This window comes from Ascaphus truei, chromosome 4, assembly GCF_040206685.1.
Source record: "Ascaphus truei isolate aAscTru1 chromosome 4, aAscTru1.hap1, whole genome shotgun sequence".
Lineage (NCBI taxonomy): Eukaryota > Metazoa > Chordata > Amphibia > Anura > Ascaphidae > Ascaphus > Ascaphus truei.
This window is the reverse complement of record NC_134486.1, coordinates 343863563-343884507: the sequence shown is the minus strand read 5'-3', so window position 1 is coordinate 343884507 and position 20945 is coordinate 343863563. Positions and strand designations below refer to the sequence as shown.

The 20945-nt window shown below is 39.2% G+C and overlaps 2 protein-coding genes across 3 annotated transcripts in view; one reads left to right on the top strand and one right to left on the bottom strand.

Annotated features, from left to right (window-relative positions):
• MCPH1 (microcephalin 1) overlaps positions 1-20945 on the top strand; it is a 321427-nt gene that overhangs the window by 164182 nt on the left and 136300 nt on the right. The window lies entirely within an intron of this gene.
• ANGPT2 (angiopoietin 2) overlaps positions 1-20945 on the bottom strand; it is a 58292-nt gene that overhangs the window by 11896 nt on the left and 25451 nt on the right. The window contains exons 2-5 of the mRNA XM_075598206.1: positions 14140-14295; positions 10276-10397; positions 7482-7714; positions 909-1039 (exon numbers count right to left, since the gene is read on the bottom strand). Of these exons, the coding sequence (XP_075454321.1) occupies positions 909-1039; positions 7482-7714; positions 10276-10397; positions 14140-14295 (642 nt within the window). The remainder of the gene's footprint in view (positions 1-908; positions 1040-7481; positions 7715-10275; positions 10398-14139; positions 14296-20945) is intronic.

Here is a 20945-nt window from a genome sequence, read left to right as displayed (position 1 = left end):
TAGGAGAGCTCTGTAAACTAATAAACGGATATAAGGAATTTGCCATTGTGTTCACAAATATCACCATGTTATTTAAAGTAGTAGTGCAGTACTGGAATATAAAATGGCCAGCAAAGTGTAGCCATATCTAGCTTTTGTGATTCAACCACTTTATTTTTTTCTAAGGAAGAAGAGTAATCTTTTTGGGGGCTTTGTTTTTCCATTGTTATACTTTGCTAATTATAGTAGAGGATAAAAAATGTAAACTAAAGGCATTTTATTTAATGTAAAGTTTTGTTGTCCTTTTATTCTCAAAAGCTTTCTTTATAGACACTTCACAAGTTTATACATTCTTGTACCTATTTTAATACCTACAAAGTCTAATAATGTTTTCTCCTACTGTAAATGTGCATCCAAGAGAACACACTGTACTAGAGAGAAGAGAAACAGGGTATTCGGAAAACCTAACAATCTGATTATCTTTGTGCAGACTATCCCTTTTAAGTACGTTTGGATTTAAACATAAATTAGTTGTAACAGCCTACTTTCCAAAGAACAAATAAACTGCAGACTATCTGGCGCGTAGATTGCTGTCAGCTGGCATTACTTAACTCGGTCAATTAATATTATTATTGCTAATACTTGTACAGTTCAATCTATGTCAACATTTGACAGACAGTGCAATGAATGAATGACAGAGACCAGAAAGTAGAATGATTCTACACAAACCCAAAAAATACCATTTTAGTGTGTTAAAGGTTTGGTACGGCCTTCCAATAAGCTCGCCTCTTTTCAAATGACTAACATCTGAATGAGCGGTTTGTTGTACTGCAGTTATGGCTTTATAGTCCATCACAAAAACAATTGGTATGAAGGGAATGTTCTTCTGAGTTCCTTCACTGGCAGCATTTTTCAATGGACCCGCTTACCTTTATATGGTCTGTGTTGTTGGGTATAGTTAAGGTATAAATGCCACTTGCAGTGAATCCTGATTTATAAGCTTCAGCGCAATCCTTGAAAGTTATTTGTTCTTCTTTGGCCACAAAAGAGGTTCTTGGGGCTGAAATAAAGAATGAATACTAATAAATTAATCAAGTCAGTATCAGCAACAATATAAATTAAAGCTCATTATTGGGGTTCCTCTGTGAATCCTTTATATCTGGGCTATATCATTATCATCCACATTTTCATTCCACTCATTCTTTTAGCGTGCAGAAAAATAAACCGGTTTTTGTTTTCCAAGGATGCAGCTGGATAAAATGCCTTTGACTTGGATACTAGCAAATATGATACTATAAGTCAGAGGCTGTCCATACAATGTTGTATGGGTAGCTAAATCTAAAGGGGAAGCGGGCTGGCACATTAAGCAGGGGGCTTAGTTGTATTGTTAGTGTTTCTTATTTCTACGCTCCTGTATTCATAGGCAGCTCTCGGATGAAGGGGGAGAAAAAAAGCGGTAAACACAGCTGTCCAGCATTTTTTCTGTGTGCCATTCTTTTAATTATCCACTCTTGTTAGTTCACCATAACATAATTTCTGTAGTCATTTGTCTTGATAGACCACAAGAAGGTAGGTAGGCTTTTCCCAAAAAATATTAGTGTTAAGAAGTCACAATTGATGTACTAACATCCGAAAACTCCACAACAGCCTACAGTAGTTAGATCTCTGCAGTAGCCCATAGTGCAGCTCTCAGTGGGTAGACAGAAACTAGCTGGAATACGGTAATAGCTCTCAAAGTCTAACGACCCCAAATGAAGACCTAACAGGAGGGAACAATGGGTGCTTTAACCGTTCTGGGTTATTGCTATTTAAAAAAAATTGTAAGCAAGAATATGAAAGGCACAGCAACATTATTTTGTAATGCAAACATCTGAAGTATGTTATCTGGTGATAGACTCATATTCCAACTTCCAGCTGTTGTTCTTGTTGCAGCTCATTATCTCCTAGCTAATTAATGTAAAATGTATCAAGTGATACTTTCTAGAAGCCGATTCATTTCCAAAAGATCTAGTATCCAATTTAACTCTTTTTGTACCAGCGTGCCATAGGCATTCTGGTAGAGTGACTACGTGCAAAAAATAAATAAAAGGCCATGAGTGATCACTCATGTATCCAGAATGTATCAAAAACTCAAACGTGTGAAGTGCAATATGTTTGATTCAATTATATAAATGTACTTGCAGTGCATTAATCAGTATATCCTATACCAGTGGTGACACTGCAAGTTTCCTCTTCTAGCACTTGAGATGTTTTGATAACATTGACTGTCGGGTCAATTTGGGATACTTGCTAAAAAATCCGTAGACTCCACCAAACACGAGCTTCATTCAGGGCCTCTCGCCCCATAGGTTTCTATTATGTCTGTTACAAATTAATTTTTTACTATTTGCCTGACCACTTGTCTTCTTACTGTTTGTTTATTCCAGAGTTCGCCTTGCTTATGGTAAATCGTAAAATAATTGTTTCTTGCACTGACATAGGATACATAGTGGCAATAATGATGCACAATCGGACACTTTTGATCCGGTCATGAAATATGTTTAAACTTTAGTTCAAGATTTTTCTTAGAAATAGGAGTCTCACTTAATTAATGTTTCCCTTGTTTGGTGGTTTGTGGCTCAATTTAAAATCCATTGATTACTTGCATTGTAAATATTTAACAAAGCCATGTACCCCTTTTCTCATTCTCTTTCTGTCCGATGTTATCCATGTTCTATATATGTACAGTACTTAGTTGGAGGGCGTGAAGCACAGTACTAGTTTACAATTACTGTACTGCTCTACTGGGCTGAAAAAGCGACTCAGTGAGTAAAGACACTGACTGAGTTTGAAGCAGGGGAACCTGGTTCAATTCCCGGTGTCGGCTCCTTGTGACCGCAAGTCACGTTATCTCCCTGTGCCTCAGGCACCAAAAACATAGATTGTAAGCTCTACGGGGCAGGGAATGTCTGCAAAATGTCTCAGTAAAGCGTTATGTAAAAACTAGCAGCGCTATACAAGAACAAACTATTTTATCATTATTACTACAGGATGCACAGTAGATTGTGATAGTGCAGTTTTTAAACAACATGTTAAATTTCCAAATGATTGGTGATTGTGACAATATGGTGAAATAATTCTGAGAATGTGAGACGCCACTGAAACCACCACTGCATAATGGAGTTGAGAAAAAACTTTTGGAGACATGATGGACATTAAGATTTATCAGTTGTTGTCTCTATGATTTTACTAGTACATTACCCAAAGTAAAAGAACAAAAGATGAGTCTGAGAGGTAATCAGTTGTAAAAGAGGAGATGACGTGTTTGTGGATGGTAGGCAGAAATGAAACAGGAAAGAAATGGTGACCGATTCCAAAAACTGAAAATGGAATCAAATACTGTATACCTAGAAGTTATGACATACATGGATGGCTATGATATAAGGTCTATCCTACTGTTTTCGGCTTCTGGAATAATTTGAAACTTGGTGCTGCCCCTATTTTTAATTTACTGGAGTGCTTTTTTTTTTTTCATTTGAAATAAATACCAATATTTTATAGGGCACGGTATCCATTTCTAAATGTAATACCCATCTGTTTCTGCAAATTATTATGTTCTTCAATTTTGGATCCAAAGAAAGTTTAAGAACACTTGAAATAACAGTTTTGTTATTGAGCTGCTAATCTTGCTTGGTATTCTTCCAGAAATATACAACAGCTCTGTCCAAAACTTTGTTTTTACCAGTCTGTTTATTTAATATTTTCTACTGCTTTTTTTTACTTGGGCCTCTATTTAACATGCTGTGAAGCCACTTCTAAGTGCTAGAAAAGTGGTTGGCAATATACAAATGAATGAAACTAAAATGTTCTCCAGCACAGGAAAGCAGATTCACAGTACTGTATATTGGTTAATGACCTTTTAATGCTGCAGACTAAGCAATATACTACATGTTGTTTTTTTTTTTGTTTTTTTTTGTTTTTTAACAACTCGGACATTTTTAATGTATTATAATGTAAGAAGCCTATTTTTGTTTCAAAAGCAAAGTCACATCCCCTTCCTCTTCTGAAACAGGCTCTGGCACACCCCTTTTTGAGCCCTGCCCTATCTCTAGTAGCGCACTAATTGTATCTAGTGACTACCTGGTCACATGATCTTCCCCACAGAACTTTGCATCTTTGGTCCTCTTCTTCTGACAGCCATTTAGTTAACCCTCAAGCCGAATCTTCGCTGATCGATCGTCAACTTAGCTAATTACTTATCATTCTGTGGATTGTATTGATGCACATAATGAAGGGGAGGGGTGGTGGGTATATATATTTATTATTATTATTTATTTAATTTTATACAGCAAATTGGACTGCTGTTTTAATGTGAAACTAGTTGCTAGAATTTAACTAAGCATGCAGTACATACATTATGCTGCGTCCATACAGAGGCAGACCGCGCGGACGCTGAGTGCTCAGATTGCCTAAAGGCAGTGATCGCGTCTATACAATGTGCGTGCGGGAGGGGGCGCGCGATGCGCGTGAAATCAGTCAAAACTGATTTCTCGAGCGATAGGGCGGTCACGTGAGAGGTTCACCCAATGAGGGCGAACCAGCTCCGTGGCGTCACTGGCCCGTCCATAGACACGCCCCTGGACGGCGCGCGTACTAAGGCCAGGGAAACGCTTTCTCTCAGCCTCCGCACTGCTGCAGTGTCTATGGACGCAGCCTTACTATTTGAGCAGACATCTCCTATGGAACCATACAGGCATACCCCGCATTAACGTACGCAATGGGTCCAGAGCATGTATGTAAAGCGTAAATGTACTTAAAGTGAAGCACTACCTTTTTTCCCACTTATCGATGCATGTACTGTACTGCAATCATCATATACGTGCATAACTGATGTAAATAACGTATTTGTAACAGGCTCTCTAGTCTCCCCGCTAGCGCACAGCTTCAGTACAGGTAGGGAGCCGGTTTTGCTGTTCAGGACGTGCTGATAGGGGCATGCGCGAGCTGCCGTTTGCCTATTGGGTAATATGTCCTTACTCGCGAGTGTACTTAAAGTGGGTGTCCTTAAAACGGGGTATGCTTGTACTTTCCTTTGGTTCACTTGGTTTCCATGATGTATTTGTAGTGTGCAACTCAGCTATTACCACCTATGGTATAACCACTGGAGCTGTTTTTTTATTCACTTGCTCTGTTATACACCACTCTCATATCTCGTACTTGTGGTATGTCTTGGTTTTCATGCTATATTATAAACTTATCTCCTTTTCACACTCTGGGAGCTGCTCTTTGGGCTTTTTTAGGTAAAAAATGGTCCGAACGGACATATAGAATGTGTATAGAATGTATCCCTGTATTTTAAACTTCTCTCCTGACTGGTTCCTCTGGGTCATTGTGGATTTCTTTTCACATTTTGTTTTGGATTTTAAACTGCTATCATGTCTGGTTTGTTGTTGCTTTTTATTTTTGTTTATATTGCTATCTCAAACAAAAAATATGAAAAGCACAGCAACATTCTTTTGTAATGCAAACATCTGAATCATCATAATGAGAAAAAAAAATTGAGTAAAAACACGCCTCTACTTAATGGGGCATCGCATTACTTTACAGTTAAGCAAATTAAAATGATATACAATTATTTTGTGTGACAGGAAAATCCAGAAGGAAGAGGTAATTCTTGCCCGAAACAGTGGTAAGGTAGATATACACCTGAGCCCTGATGGTAGCGTGTTCCAGACCTCTGAAGCTGCACCCGCCCTTAGCATGGAGAGGCGGGCCCCCCCAGAGAACCCAAGATCATAGCCAGTACTCCTCTGCAGCTTTAAACGAGACTGCAGAGATGAGCAGGCCCTTGAACTTGCAGGGTTTTAAAGGCCATTATGGTCAACTTGAACAGAACCCAGAAGATCACTGGAAGCCAGTGCAGATCATGTAAAATGGGAGTGTTATGAAGTATTTAATCTAGTAACAGACTTCTAATCCAACCTCCAGTTATTGTTGCAACTCATTACCTCCTAGCTACTGGTAGTTAGTGCAAAATGTATCAAGTCATACCTTATGGGAGTCAAGTTAACCTTTTTATGCAAGAGGAGAGGGCCATAGACAGTTTGGCGGAGCAACCACTCATGTACTAATTGCCAGTGCTCGACAAATCCACCTGCCCGCTCCGGGCGAGTGGATTTTGTGAGCTGGCGAGGCGGTGGCAGGACTGGCTGAAGACCGGAGCGGAAGAAGAAGCTGGTGGCAGGAGAAGAGGATCACCATGTCAGCAGGGCAGCAGAGGTATTAGATGGCGGGCGGGAGAGCATTCACATCCATGTGAGCAGCAGGAGAAAAGCCGGGTAGGAGCATGTCCCTGCGGTCCGACCCGGAAGTCTTCAGTAAAGTCAATGAAGATTTCTGGGTCGGACTGCAGCGGCGTGCTCCTACCCGGCTCTTCTCCTGTTGATCACATGGAGGTGAATGCTCAACCTGCTGCCACTGCGGACGCCCACTCACCATCTAACACCTCTGCAGCCCTGCTGACATGGTGATCCTCTTCTCCTGCCGCCAGCTTCTTCCGCTCCCGTCGTAAGTCCAGCTGCCGTCGTCCAGCAAAACCAGGTAAGTGAGGGACCGGAGTGAGAGAGATAGGGGTGTGAGTGAAAAAGAGACTTTTACAGTCTGATTTTTTTTGGGGTGGTGGCATTTTTAAAATTTGTCGAGTTCTGCTAATTGCATTGAATTCAATCATGTCTACAAGTACAGATACTGTACGTAATCTATTCTATACTTGTGGAAAGAGATTCACTGAACATCATAGGGCAACCCCAGTGTACATCTGCGTTGCCCCAAAGGTAGACAGCCTTTGGCGCAGCCAAAGGGTGTGAGCCATTTGATGCCATTCGCTGATGTTTGGTGATGTTAAAGCTTCTCTATTTCAATCTGAAACTCACAAACCCTTTTATCCCCTGTACCCAATTTTCCAACTCTATCTGTCCATGAAATGTCTGTGAATTGACTGTATAACCCTGTTCTTTTAATGTAACCATGTAGTTTTATAACTCTGTGCCTAGAACATACATGAAAACAAGAGGTAACTCTCAATGTATTACTTCCTGGTAAAACATTCTTATAAGATAAGAACGAGCCTGCCAGCCCTGATGACATTTGTTGAATGTAGTAGTGACTGTTTATTGTCCACTTTTTGCTAGGTGGTTGGGAAGATTGCACTATAAAATGACACACAAGACTTCTAAGAGCAGGGCTGGCCAACTCCTGTCCTCGTTGCTTGAGCAACCTGAGCTCAAGCAGGGATATCCTTAAAACCTGGCTTGCTGGTGGCCCTTGAGGAATGGAGTTGGCCACCCCTGCCTTAGAGCATCAGTTTCATTCATACCTTAGCACTGATGACGATCCAAGCTGGGACCGAAACACGTAGGTGGAATCTGCAAATCTCAATGAATAAACTTTATTTTCTTCAACTCTGAGTGCCCACTGACTGCCTTCCTACTACTGTATTATTGAACCTTTTCATTCATACCTACCATTCTGAGGGGACATCCGAGTCAGCAGATTATGTACAGTCTCCATCAGATCGTGTTGCTGTTTTTGCAGAAAGGAGTTATTTGCTGAAGCTGTCATTAGTTGCTTTTCTAACTCCTCAATAATAGAATTTTGTCTGAACACCAGCACTTGAAGTTTATCTTTTTCGTCTTTCATTGACAGGATCTGTTCGGTGTGCTTGTCTTCCATATTAAGGACTTTAGTTTCTAGATCGCTAATAAAAAGATACATGTTAGCACAATGCAACTCCTCTCTGAGTACAATCTGTACTGTTACAGAGATGATTAACAGTTCAATTAAATGCTTTGACCCTTTTAAAGCAGCAGTCCTCCAAAGAGCCAGTATGAATTGAACCTATATGATGTTCGCATCTTGACCCCTGAGTATTGTAAAAAATAAATGTCGGATTTTCTTCATCGCTAGCTTCGGAGGCTACCGTATTAACCTTAAGACTGTGCAGGGCTCTGGGGGAGAGCTCCATTTTAACCTCCCGGACACGTAATATTTAAACCGCTTGTATCTCCTGTAGGGAGCATCAGACTTTTTTTTTTTAAAGGGCAATAAGGGATCTCTTAAAGTACGATAATTAGCAAAACGTGGAGATCAGTGCAGGCTGCTGCCTTAATGCAACCATGCATGTTTCGGCACAAAAAAACAAAACCGGAACACCGTGTATGCAATACTATACCTAGCATTTACAGACAATGTAAGCACTTCAGTGTTCGATTTCAATCTGCTTAGTGATTGAAGCAGAGAGAGATCGCGGACCATATTGACTAAATTAAACCAGAAGGCACCTTCCTTAAGGCCACATTGGAATGAATGGGTTGCAAGATGCTTTATGTGTTATCACGCTTCTTAAATCTGTGCCCATGTGTTTTGCCCAAGGTTACCAGGAACAGATGCTGGGATTCAAACTGAACCTTCCCACGTCGACTTCCAGAGATTGAGATGTAATTCTAGTACATCTGGCAAACTTTTCTTGGTCTCACCTAAGGCAGTCTGTGGGTGATCTGTTATAGTGATGACTACCATGTTTTACATGTTACACCAACTTATAACAAGCCGTTATTACTGAATACCTAGCTGTAGTTCAGTAACTAATTATACGCTTTAACTGCTAATGTGTTTGTTTGGGGTGTGCACACACGTCTATACAAACTGTGTTTTTATGAGTCATGCTTTGATTTTATTGGTACCTTTCACTGTACAGTGGCAGTAGTTTAAAATTGTGTAAATTCTAATGCAGGGGAAGGCCAACTCCAGTCCTCACGAACTACCAACAGGTCCGGTTTTCAGGATATCCCTACATCAGCACAGGTGGCTCAGTCGAAGACTGAAGCAGGGATATCCTGAAAACCTGACCTGTTGGTAGCTCTTGAGGACTCGAGTTGGCCACCCCTGTTCTAGTGATACTTTATTTTCATAGATTTTCTACACGCATTCAAAATGTTAACATTAACCAGTTAGTTGTTGGCTCCACAAGCATAGAATATATATATATATTTGGTTTCTATGTCGTCCAACAGTTTTAGCCCCTGGGAATGTTAATACTGTTCACAAACAGTATACGTTTTGAAATCTAGGTATTGTAGCATTTCAAAAAACAGTATTCTGGTAACTTTATACAAAAAGGGCTTTGTTTTGTCAACTTTGTGGGTAAATGTCAGTCCCAGTTTCATTACACACCTGCAAAATGGGTATATGTCAGTCCCAATATCATTGCACACCTGCAAAATGGGTAAATGTCAGTCCCAATATCATTGCACACCTGCAAAATGGGTAAATGTCAGTCCCAATATCATTGCACACCTGCAAAATGGGTAAATGTCAGTCCCAATATCATTGCACACCTGCAAAATGTAGCTCCATCGTTTTGATGATGTTCACAGTCTAGCTTTTGTGTTCCAAGATTGAAAACTAAATGTAAGCTTATTGGCTCATGTTTACTTAGATCTTTGTTAGACAAGATGATTGAAGTGTAATATTGACTGTATTCCTAAGGACTCCGATGCCTTTTCACACATTGCATAAATATTCACATGCACAGGAAGGGATGTATTAGACAGAAAGAGAGAATAATATGTCATTGTGTCTGTGGAAATGCTTTTTATCTCCGTCCTGAGGAAGAACCTATGAACTTTGGCACAATTGCTGTTTTATGAAAACAGATGGTATTTCCTCTATTGATCACTGGGGAAATGAGCATTATTGCCATAATAATCACCTTGTTAAAAAAACATCTCGTATAGTTGTTTGCAGAGCAGTAATGCTGCGTGAAAAGGATATTTGTAATCCAGAGTTATGTTGACGTGCTCCAAATAACTGTGGTCATATAGCATAGATCACCTGCTTATTTAGAAACATATTGGGCGTGCATGTTGTGTTGGACTTGTGATAAAGTGAAAAGCCCTAATGCATGGAACACCTTCTCTATTATTTTTGCAGCTGTGTATTATTTAAGACATGGTAAATAGATTTTACTGAAATGTAGGCACCAGGTGAGAACTCCAGTATCCATAACTAATTCAATACACCAATAAAGAAAATGTAAAAAATACATTCAAATTAAATGCGTATCTGTGGGCCCAACCATTAAACAGGAAATATTTAAACATTATTTTGGTTACTTTTCTTAAAGCCTTAATAACCAAGATGGCCAATAGTTTTCTTTAGTGTTAGAAAGCAATGCATTTTTAAAGCACATTTCAGATACCCGAATGCAAAGAGCGCTGGATATTTCTCCTTATATTCCTGTTTACAAAATTGTATTACCTGTTCTTGTCTTGCAATTTTGTTATTTCACTTGTCTGATCTGAAATTTGTCTTTCGAGTTTGTTTGTTGAGAGCGAATGTTCCAAAAGCTGAAGTTCAAGTCGTGTGGTCTGATTAAACACCTAAAAAATGTTTTCAAATATATTAGTAAATCGTTATAAAAGTGGACAATATGTATCTTGTTTTTAATTAAAGTCTCTCGCAATTTTGAGCATATACAAAAAGTATTAGTACAAGAAAGAGCCAACATCTGGATATGGATATTTAAATTACTCGTCTACATAATTATCTAAGAACATCAGATGGGTTATTTTTTAAAGTGTAAATCATAGTCTAGTCCAGTGTTTCTCAACACACATCAAGGTATCCCAGCCAGACCAGATTTTTGGAATTACCAAGAAAACACACCTCGTGTGGTGGTTATTCCCAAAACATGGCCTGGCTGATATTTATCTTTTGTTTTTGTTGGGTTCAAACGAAATATAGTGGATTGAATTGATACTGAAGTATATGTGGACCCTTCTAAAAAAATTAAAAATAAACACCACGGCGTATGTGTCTGTGACACTCAAGATGTCGTAGATAATTTCCCACCATATGTATTGTAAACATGCACAAAGGTATATTTGCTTCGGCTTTTACAATCTATATTACACAGGGCCTTGTAGTATTTCACCCGAGTATGGTTGCCAAACTTCTTTTACTCCTGTAGGATGCAAGATACAGCGATAAATGTTTCTGTGACAGATATCTTTTCGGACCTCATGCTACCTTTTGCCATTTAGCTTGCTATAATATTGAACGTCCAAAAAATTCTTAGCCCGGAACTGCAGTTTTTCTTATTGGGCAATGCTATGGTATCTAACTAGATTGTTTCCAAATACGTTGTGCTAATGCTTTGAACACCTGTAGTACTATGATGAGAAAGCTGTGCTCCAATTGTAGACTATCAATATAGGATTGATCAATGAAACTCTGCAAAAGAACTGATCAACCTATAAGAACTGCTACAAGTTAAATATACAGTTTAAACGTGTTAAAGGAAAAATCCTCGCAATATCCTACATGTGGGTTTATTTGTTTTTAAATAAATCAGTTCTGCAGTATTAGATAAAACTTACATTTTTTTTTATTCAACTCTTAATGTCATTTTTAATGAGTTGTAATATAATAAGCATCCTTTTATTTCTATAGCCGGTTTTACACACTTCCCCAGCAGTGCAACACTTTCCTGCTTGTGATAATTTCTTGCCATTATTCCCAGCAGTTTGGGCGGCAAACTGTAACAATAGATAATGTTGCCTTCGTAATCTCGGAATACATTGTAGCTGCTGAATTACACTCGCTGAAGGATTGGTTGAAACTGAAAGGCAGCCATTTAGCTGATCGAAATAATTAAATGATTGGCAGCTTAGGTAATTGGTTTTAATAAAAGTAATCAAAGACTGTGTGTGTGTGTGTGTGTGATATATATATGTGTGTATATGTATATACTGTGTGTGTGTGTGTGTGTGTGTGTGTGTGTGTGTGTGTGTGTGTGTGTGTGTGTGTGTGTGTGTGTGTGTGTGTGTGTGCCGCTTGGATTGCCTCTTTAATAAGATTGTTGTACAGTCTGGTATGGAAACCTGGAACCTCTCTGCAAGCTTTCCCAAGTACATAATAAAACATACAGTGTGCAGCTTACAGTATGTTGACACTTTCAAACTGTTAATTCATTCTATCCAGCCCTCCACTGCTAGTTTGATTATAATTAAGTATGTTGTGTTTAATTGATGACGTAATGTATGAAGGAGGAAACAATCCTTCGGTGTTGTATGCATAAAGCCGTTTTTGCATCGTCACGCTGCCCACTTTTCAGACAATACTGCAATGTTTTTGCCATTTGTATAACTATTACATGCATCTTCATTCATCTGGGACTTGCTTTTGTTAACAGGAAGACCCGATTACTCATATCCGTCAGGTTAAATGTTCCTTTAGGATGTGATTTCACGCTGAAGTATCTCTGGGAGAGTGATCGTTTTCCTGATCTATTCATGTTGTTGTTTAGGCTACTAACAGTTTTAGGAAAAAATCTATAAAAATAAAACTATTCATCTTTGAAGAAACCAGTCTATCCTACAGGTCAAATGGGATAAAATAATGAGTACGTGGGATTTCAATAGGTCATGATCTTATATTTGAATATATTAGTCTTTTAGAATGACATCATTGCCTAATGAATTACATAGCTTAATTATCAAACGCTCCCAAATGTGTAAATTAAATGTATGGTAGGGGCTTCCTTAAAGATTACCGTGCAGCTTGTCCACATTTAATAAATTCAATGTGAAGAAGCAGCACAGTAACCTTTAAGACAGCCGATACCATACAATGTATTGACACACATTTGGGACAGTTTGATGTGGCTATGGAATTCATTAGGTAATGATGTCATTATAAATACAAATCTGATATGTATTTTGATGGAAAAGCCCAGAAAATGATTTCTGCTAAAGATGTGTGCGTGTGTGAGGACGTGCCGTGGAAATGTTTCATTGTCCGGCTTCCACACGAAGGAAAAGGATCTGGGTCATTCCTTCTGTGTACAAAAGACAGATGTTTTTGGTGGGAATAACTAGGACCATCCTTTCAAAATAAAACCTTTTTATGAGTAGTGGAATGTCTTACATTTGCATTTAACAAATGAAGGAATGTTAAGTTTGCTTTTTTTTGTCTTGGTTTTGCTGCCGTTCAAATGCCCTGTCAAGAGAGAGTTTATGGCGGTTTATGACCATAATTGAGTATTTAAACATTTCCATTGGAATTCTGTCACACTGCATCTACAGATGTGTTCTAAAGATAGGGTGGCTAGAATGCTCACTATTCTGGTGTTAGATTTCGAAGTGCCAAGGTATTTTCAATTCTTTGAGCATGCTTTTAGAGCCGAAAGGTTTTCTGAACACACACAGGTCCAAAAACATTCTCATTCTGTCGTAAATTGTGGTTGTAAATCTGTCATCTTTGAACAATGCAGCCTATAAATGATCAGTTATTTCTGAAGGCTTGGGATCAAGATGGAATAAAAAAAGAAAAAAAATAAGAAGCTAAAATGAACTATTTAATGTTTGCTCTTAATAGCTACACCCAGAGTGCTCCCTAATGTCTTGCATGCCAAAGACAGAGCGGCTGCAACATAATTGAAACCGTTGTATGTGGTATTTGATCAGGCATTGGAGATCTATTCGAGAACATCAGTTTGGGGTAAAATAATCTGCATCTATTTGCTGAGCGTTTTGGATTCTAAAATAAACATTACAAAGAAACCATGTAACGTTTGTGGGTATTGAGGGATGTAGATGGTTTGTGTGATCCAATTTGTTTCATTTAGTTTAGGGAAAGCTAATTTATGCCTGGACTAAGGTAATTCTTACAAGATCATTTGTTTTTTTGATGCAAGTTTTCAGGCCTAATCATGTTCAAGACATGGTATTAGATTTACTTTATTCGTTGATTTGATTTATAGTAATAGAAAAAAATATGCTTGAATCCTAGTAAGGATGAGAACACGAGTCTGGTCCAGAGATTGGTGGTGAATGTTATGGAGCTTGTTACTCTGCTGGTGGAAGGCAGTTATATTTTACATTTCAGAGTAATTTCCCAAGTCGGGACATACAGTAGGAGGGTGTCCCTGAATTGGAAAGATTATTAATGGCTTGTTTTTTTTTAACTTTAGTATAAATGTGAACATTCAATAAAAAAAAAAAAAAATAAAGCTGTTGGATTATGAAAATCTACTTCCAATGATCTTTTCAGCCTTTAATCAAAAAATGTTTGCCTTTATTTTACTGAGCTTTGATCAATTTACCAAATTGAAAGGTTTACCTGTGCTTCAACATCTGTTAGTTTCCTTGTCTGCTCTGCTGTTTGATTTAAAAGGTTGGTGCCGATCTCGATCATTACTGCAGTCTGGTTCTGCACTGCGTGTTGCTGCATCTCCACCATTTCCTTCTTCATGTTGTCCTGAATATAGTTCTCAAGCTATAGAAGAGCAAACACAGAGAAATAACATACATTTTTGGAGCTATGGAAACAAAACGTATTCAACACATTTTGTAGCATGCCCTAATGCCAGCTGTGGACCAGAGATGCTCCACAGAGACATCGGTAGTCTATGAATTGATTCCTCTTCGACTGAGCCACCTGTGCTGAGGACTGGAGTTGCCCACCGTTGCTCTAACCCCTGAATCACTGTGGCCGAGATTTCCTGAAAGACTGCCAAGGCTTGGCACACCCTATGGCCCATTCACTTGGATAGCCTACAATGTGCAGAAAGACTTAGCTCTGTTTAATAAATCTAGTCCTGTCTGTTGTGTGGGCACAACCAAAAGATCGGGTAAAGGTACTAATCCCCAACACACTTTACAGACTAAAGTGCTACGCTGTTACAGGTGCAATACACGATGCACATATTTTTAATTGGTCACCTTTAAATGTGCAGTCAATTCTAACACAAAAGTAACCTAATGTCAGGTAAATTTAGGGGACTGATTTTGAAAATAAATAAATCTGACACAAGCTAATAATTTTCAATGTTCCATTGCAAACAGACACAATTCATTTGTGGTTAAAACATATGACAACGAACCGTCCACCATACAAAGTACAGCAAAGATATTAAAAAAATTGATGTATTTGGGTGTCTTTCACATGTCATCACTACCCAGGATCATTGCCTACAGCTTAAATACTGTATGACAGGATAGTGGGATGAATGGAGCAGGTTTGGGGACCTGTGAGAGACATACAGAAAATGGACAATACTGCTTCTTTTTGTGTGAATGTCACCTTTTTTGTGCAGGGCCCCTACTCCTCCATCCCTGTAATTAGGGCTGGGTAACAGCATAATAAAAGCATATTGTAATGGCTTAGGAGACTAGCGATTCATATCTTCCAGTGAAAAGAAAAACTTTCTTTCAGGAAGACTGTTACTTAAAAATGTACTTAAAAGGGAGAATAAAAAACCTTGGCGCTAATCTATATCTTGCAAATATTCCAAAAGCAGATCATAGTAAAGGCACCCGACTAAAGTGAATCTGTGTGTAAAACAAATGATATAACTCTCAATGTGACCACAAACGCAATATGTATGTATGAATGTATGTGCACCCGTAAATTTTAAAAAGGTCCTTACGAGATAAACCCAAAAGTAAGTTGTGGAAAATATGTAAAACCAATATAGTCCAAAAGAGTCCCATGTAAAATGGAAAATCCAAGTGTCCGCTGTTGAGGTAAAGATTAGGATGTCACAATGGACTTGAAGGTCTATTGAAGTTCACGCCGGGGATACTGCTGCCACTCTGACCGACCATGTCATAAAAGAAGGAACGCGGAGAGGTGCACATAGCTCCATAGTGTAAAGTCTTTTTTAGTTTTACAGTTCCTCTGTAGTAATCATACTCTCAAACATATTAAGATCAACAGCGCACCATAATAACATTCCAAATGACAAGGAGGCAAATGACTTGCGGAGAAGCACGACCAGGGATATACACGTCTACCTTGGCTTTAATAGTCTGCCAGTCGGGTCCTGCATTTGCCTCCTTGTCATTTGGAATGTTATTATGGTGAGCTGTTGATCTTAATATGTTTGAGAGTATGATTACTACAGAGGAACTGTAAAATAAGATGTTATACTATAAAGCTATGTGTGCCTCTCCATGTTTCCGTTGGATTTCCTTCTTAAAAAAATATACTTCATCTGTTACATTTGTTTAAAGGTGCAATACAAGCGGGAAAATGTATTTATTTAAACATAGGATTTAAGCAAGGGGTCCCTGGGAGCTGAATCCTATTCATTTCAGCTCCGGGAACTCCCTGCTTCTAGAGATACAGTACTTGCCTCCTAATGGGGTGTCGGTATCTCTCTGCTTTTTAACACTCCCATGCCACATGGGCCAATCGGAAGCCACACTGTCATGGATTCCTATTGGCCCACAGGGGGCGAGCGCTTTGAAAAGCAGCCATTACGTGATCACTGCTAGTGAGCCGGAGCGGCTACCCGCACCCCCCTTCGGAGGTAAGTATCTCCGGAAGCAGGGGGTCGTCGGAGCTGAAATGAATGGGGCTCAGCTCCGGAAAACACCCTGCTTCAATCCTATGTTTTTTGGGGGTTTTTTTTAAATGCAAAACTAATCTCCTGCTTTGATTTGCCTCTTTAAGGAAGCCAGTTACATTGGTAAATAGTACTTTAAATAGCTTCCCAATATTTTTCACAAAAATACTGTTTGGGATTGCACTTTTAAGCAGGTCGTGCTTGTAAAATGCGATTTGGTTGCATCTCTAAGCAAAATATTTATTTAAAAATAAACAGTTCAACATCTTAGTAGCTGTATTGTTCTGGAGAAATGTAGGATCATTCCGGTTTGTACCTTCTTGGGCAAGGGTGCGCAAACTGGGGGGCGTGGGATTTTCTGTGAGGTTTCCGGGACGGTGCACCTGTGAAGCTTCCGGGACGGTGCACCTGTGAGGTTTCCGGGACGGTGCACCTGTGAGGTTTCCGGGACGGTGCACCTGTGAGGTTTCCGGGACGGTGCACCTGTGAGGTTTCCGGGACGGTGCACCTGTGAGGTTTCCGGGACGGTGCACCTGTGAGGTTTCCGGGACGGTGCACCTGTGAGGTTTCCGGGACGGTGCACCTGTGAGGTTTCCGGAACGGTGCACCTGTGAGGTTTCCGGGACGGTGCACCTGTGAGGTTTCCGGGACGGTGCACCTGAAGAACGGACCGTTTGAGGTTTTGAAAGCTCTGTGCACTACAGTTGCATCTTCTACAATATTTAATGACTTAAATGAACTGTGTTTGGCCCCTTATGTAAAGCAACTCTGAAAGTATTCTTAAATCATGTTTTTTATGTTTCCATGTTAACTAAATACTTTGTTTTTTTACGATCTTTATCTAATCTAGTCTGTGACAAGATTGCAGGCGAGTTGCCAGTCCCTACTTCTTTCTTTTCATTCTATTTGTGAAGAACACCGCCGATAAATTACACATTATGAGGTGATTAAATCTTTCTAAAGAAGTCAATCGCACTGATAGGTGGTTGGAAAAAAAAAAAATATATATATATATATATATATATATATTTATAATTTTGTCTTTGCTACAGTACATTAAACTACCTTTATTAATAGACCCCTAGATGTCTGACATTATGATGGATATGTACTATGGATAATGTAAAATACGCTATTCTGAGACACAATTACCAAACAAGTTACAACTAAAGAGCTCAGAAAATATGTAAACCTTTATAGTGGGTTTTATCTTTTCAGCACTGCTAAGCAAACTTTTCAAGGGGGATGTACAGTATTGAAGAAAAAGATGGCTTTTCTGCACTAAAATCCTTTAAACTAAGCCCATTTCATCTTTGCTCATCACTTAGGCCGGAATTCACTAAGCCGTAATGTGGTGTATCACAGCCGAGTCCAGTGCTAACTGCCATTGACCCTTCAGGGTGTGATACCTGCATCTGAGCTTGATGAAGAGAAAGTATTTCAAACACAAATTCATTATTGCTAGTTTTAAAAGGGTGCCAATTTAAAATTGTCAAAGGACAGAAAAACAAGTGTGCCTGGCCGGTGGTGCAAGTTGGACCCGGCCAGAGGTCAGATGCCGCTGATAGGTGCCGGACCCCGGCTCTCCCCAGGTCCTGCAGGCCTCGCTCCCACGCCGGGCATCCCTCACTTTTGCCGGTGCACACCGGAAGCTGGACCCGACCTTGGGAGAGAGGCAGATTCAGTGTGGGAGAGAGGCCCGCAGAAGCTTTGGAGAGCCTGGACATCATATGTCTCGCACCACCGGCAAGGTACAGTGTGTGTGTTTGTATTTTGTATGTGGTGTGGAGGGGGGGGGGTGAATGGGTGTATTGTATTTAGTGTGGGGGGGGTTATTGTATTTAGTGTGTGGCGGTATTGTAGTGTGTGTGTGTGGCATTGTATTTAGTGTGTGGGGTATTGTATTTAGTGGGTGTGGGGGGGGGGCATTGTATTTAGTGTGTGTGGCCAGGGGGGAGATTGAGCGAGAGGGAGGTAATTAAATGATAGCTGAGGGGAGGGGGGATGAAGTGTGAGATGAGAGAGGGGCGTGAGAGAGGGGAAAATAGAGGGGGGTTTGCAAGGCTGCCGAAATGGGAGGGGGGAGAGGGGGCGGGGGCTCAAAACTCTAGTCCTGGGCTCTGGAAAATCTGTCGGCGGCCCTGGTCATGTAATATACTGTAGTTAATTGTGAAGTATTTTAACATTTTCTTTGTTAGGTTCACATTAGTTGTCAAATATAGAAAAATCTAAATTCCTAGCAGTTGGTTTATAATGCAACCATGATCATTGTAGCTTTTTCAACATTGTTGCCTTATTTTGCCAATGGAACATGTGCCCCATAGTAGCCAATTAAAGCAAGTATGCACATTATTATATTTCTTTTGTTTTCCACCCTAAATGTAAAATACTAAGCATAGCCTTAATGATATACCCATGACAGAGAATATATTAAGTAGCTTCTACCCGGAGTTTATTGTAAGTCCATATAGATTTCAGAATCTAACATTTTTTAAATTATACTACTCAATTTATGTAATCACTGGTGTTCCAGTATGGGAAAATAAATACATAAATGCAGTACCTATTTAGTTTACCTTCCAATCATGCTAGATGCCAAGTTATATGATGTAGTCACCTATTCAGTATAATTCAATGTTTTTTTGTTTTTGTTTTTTTAATTGCTATTAGCCCCTCTGGAGGCCAAAGGGGTCACATGAGAAAACAAGTTAACACTTTGAAGCAAAATAAGTACCAGCATGTAGCTAAAGACCACCACATATCCTACATTACTGTATTCCGATCACTCTGAAGTGAGAGATATAGATGACTGTGGCACCAGGAAAAGTTGTATATCTAACATGACAAAGTTATTAGTGTGATTGAACAAGTAGATATTATGGGAGGACAGAAAATGTGGTGTTGGATCATTACAATTCCAGTACCAACACTCGACAAGTCACTTTGTCCATGTGCCTCATGCACTAATAATTAAGATTGTAAGCACAAACTCAGTGTAATTGCAAAACTACAGTATGAAGCATACACCATATTTTTTCAGCGTTCATCATGCAGTATATAAATTGTACAAATGTCCATTATCCCTTGTATTAAGTATGGCCAGATAGGGTTGCACTATGAAGAAAAAATTGCAACAACACTGCAAAATGTTTACTTGAAGTGTATACAGTATCTTCAAAAGCCCTGAAGGAGCCTCGGTGATCTTGAAAGTTTGCCAAAAGCTGGGCCAATCAAGGTACTGTAGTGCTTCCACCATTATCTTTTCTTTTACGTTTTGACAAACTATTAATTTTTATTCTGGGTAGAAAGCACAAACAAGTTTGGGGAACACGCTATATTTACTTTATTTTATGCAGGCATGTGTTTTTGTGCCTTTTTCCTAAGCGTAACCTTATTGTGCCTTCTCTCCTGAATGAAGCTAAAATGGGGGCATTTGAAATTGAAAGTCATTTTAATTAAGCACCTGTGATTGTCAACGTGGATTCCTTTTATGAGAAGAGACTTTCATTTATGATCATTATTTAATTTTGTTTTTATTGCATTGTATTTTGTTGTTTAAATATTAAGTTGATTCTCTCTTTTTAGCACAGGGTTTATAATAAATGTAAAAACAAAAATTCACTGTTTCACTGAAGTTCCGTAAAAAAAGATTTTTCAATTCAATCTGTATCTTATTATAGTGGAATGATTTCAAGGGCCTCACTTCCTGGCAGGTGCGAGGCTGCTACACAAAATTCTAGCAAGATCTAGGATTGCCAGATTTCCGTTCTGCTAAATTATGGTGCGAGGACTGTGCTGGTCAGGCAGACCTGTTAAGGAATCAGCTTGATTTACCACTCTCTTCATTTCCATGTTGCAGTCCTGGTTCATATCTCCTGCTGCTTTCCTTTCAGTTGTTAATTGGTTTCTGACTATCATCATTGTAGATTAGATCTTTTACTTTATTACTTAGAAGTTGGTGACTCTTGCTTAATCAGTTTGATTGTTCAACCCAGGGGCTGACTGACACATTTTATCCCGGGGGCAAGATCGCTTTAGTTTTAATAATTTCTATGTACAAATGATTTTATTTTTAGAATCAAATAAATGTTATGTTTTAATTATCTTCATTACTGTGATCTAACAGAAGCTTCTTTGTTTAACTGTTCCCTATTATACTGTACACTGATTTAAGTGTGCACACTAGCAAGACGTATCTTTGGAGACTTTCTCCCCAGTTTTGCAGTATTGTTTTAACAGCTTGTCTGTGTAGCACCATAACACAGTCCTACAGCTGTCTATCACCCTCCCCAACTTATCAAGGAGAGGTCCTGATAATTACAGTACCTGAAAGGTATATTGGAAGTTTCCATTCTTGTTGTTAACATACAGTATCCTTACTGCAAATTCATGACCGTGGAAGCTTGAAAACTTCTTTGTTTTTTCTCCTTTTTCACCATGAGCAATAAAGAAGCCTTTCCTTGCAGGTTCCTTTTATGCTGTTGTGTTTATTGAATATGATTGATGCAGACAAGATGATTATTGCTCCCAACTCTCCATTAAAAGAGTTTAACCAAACAAAGAAGTCGTTGTTTGA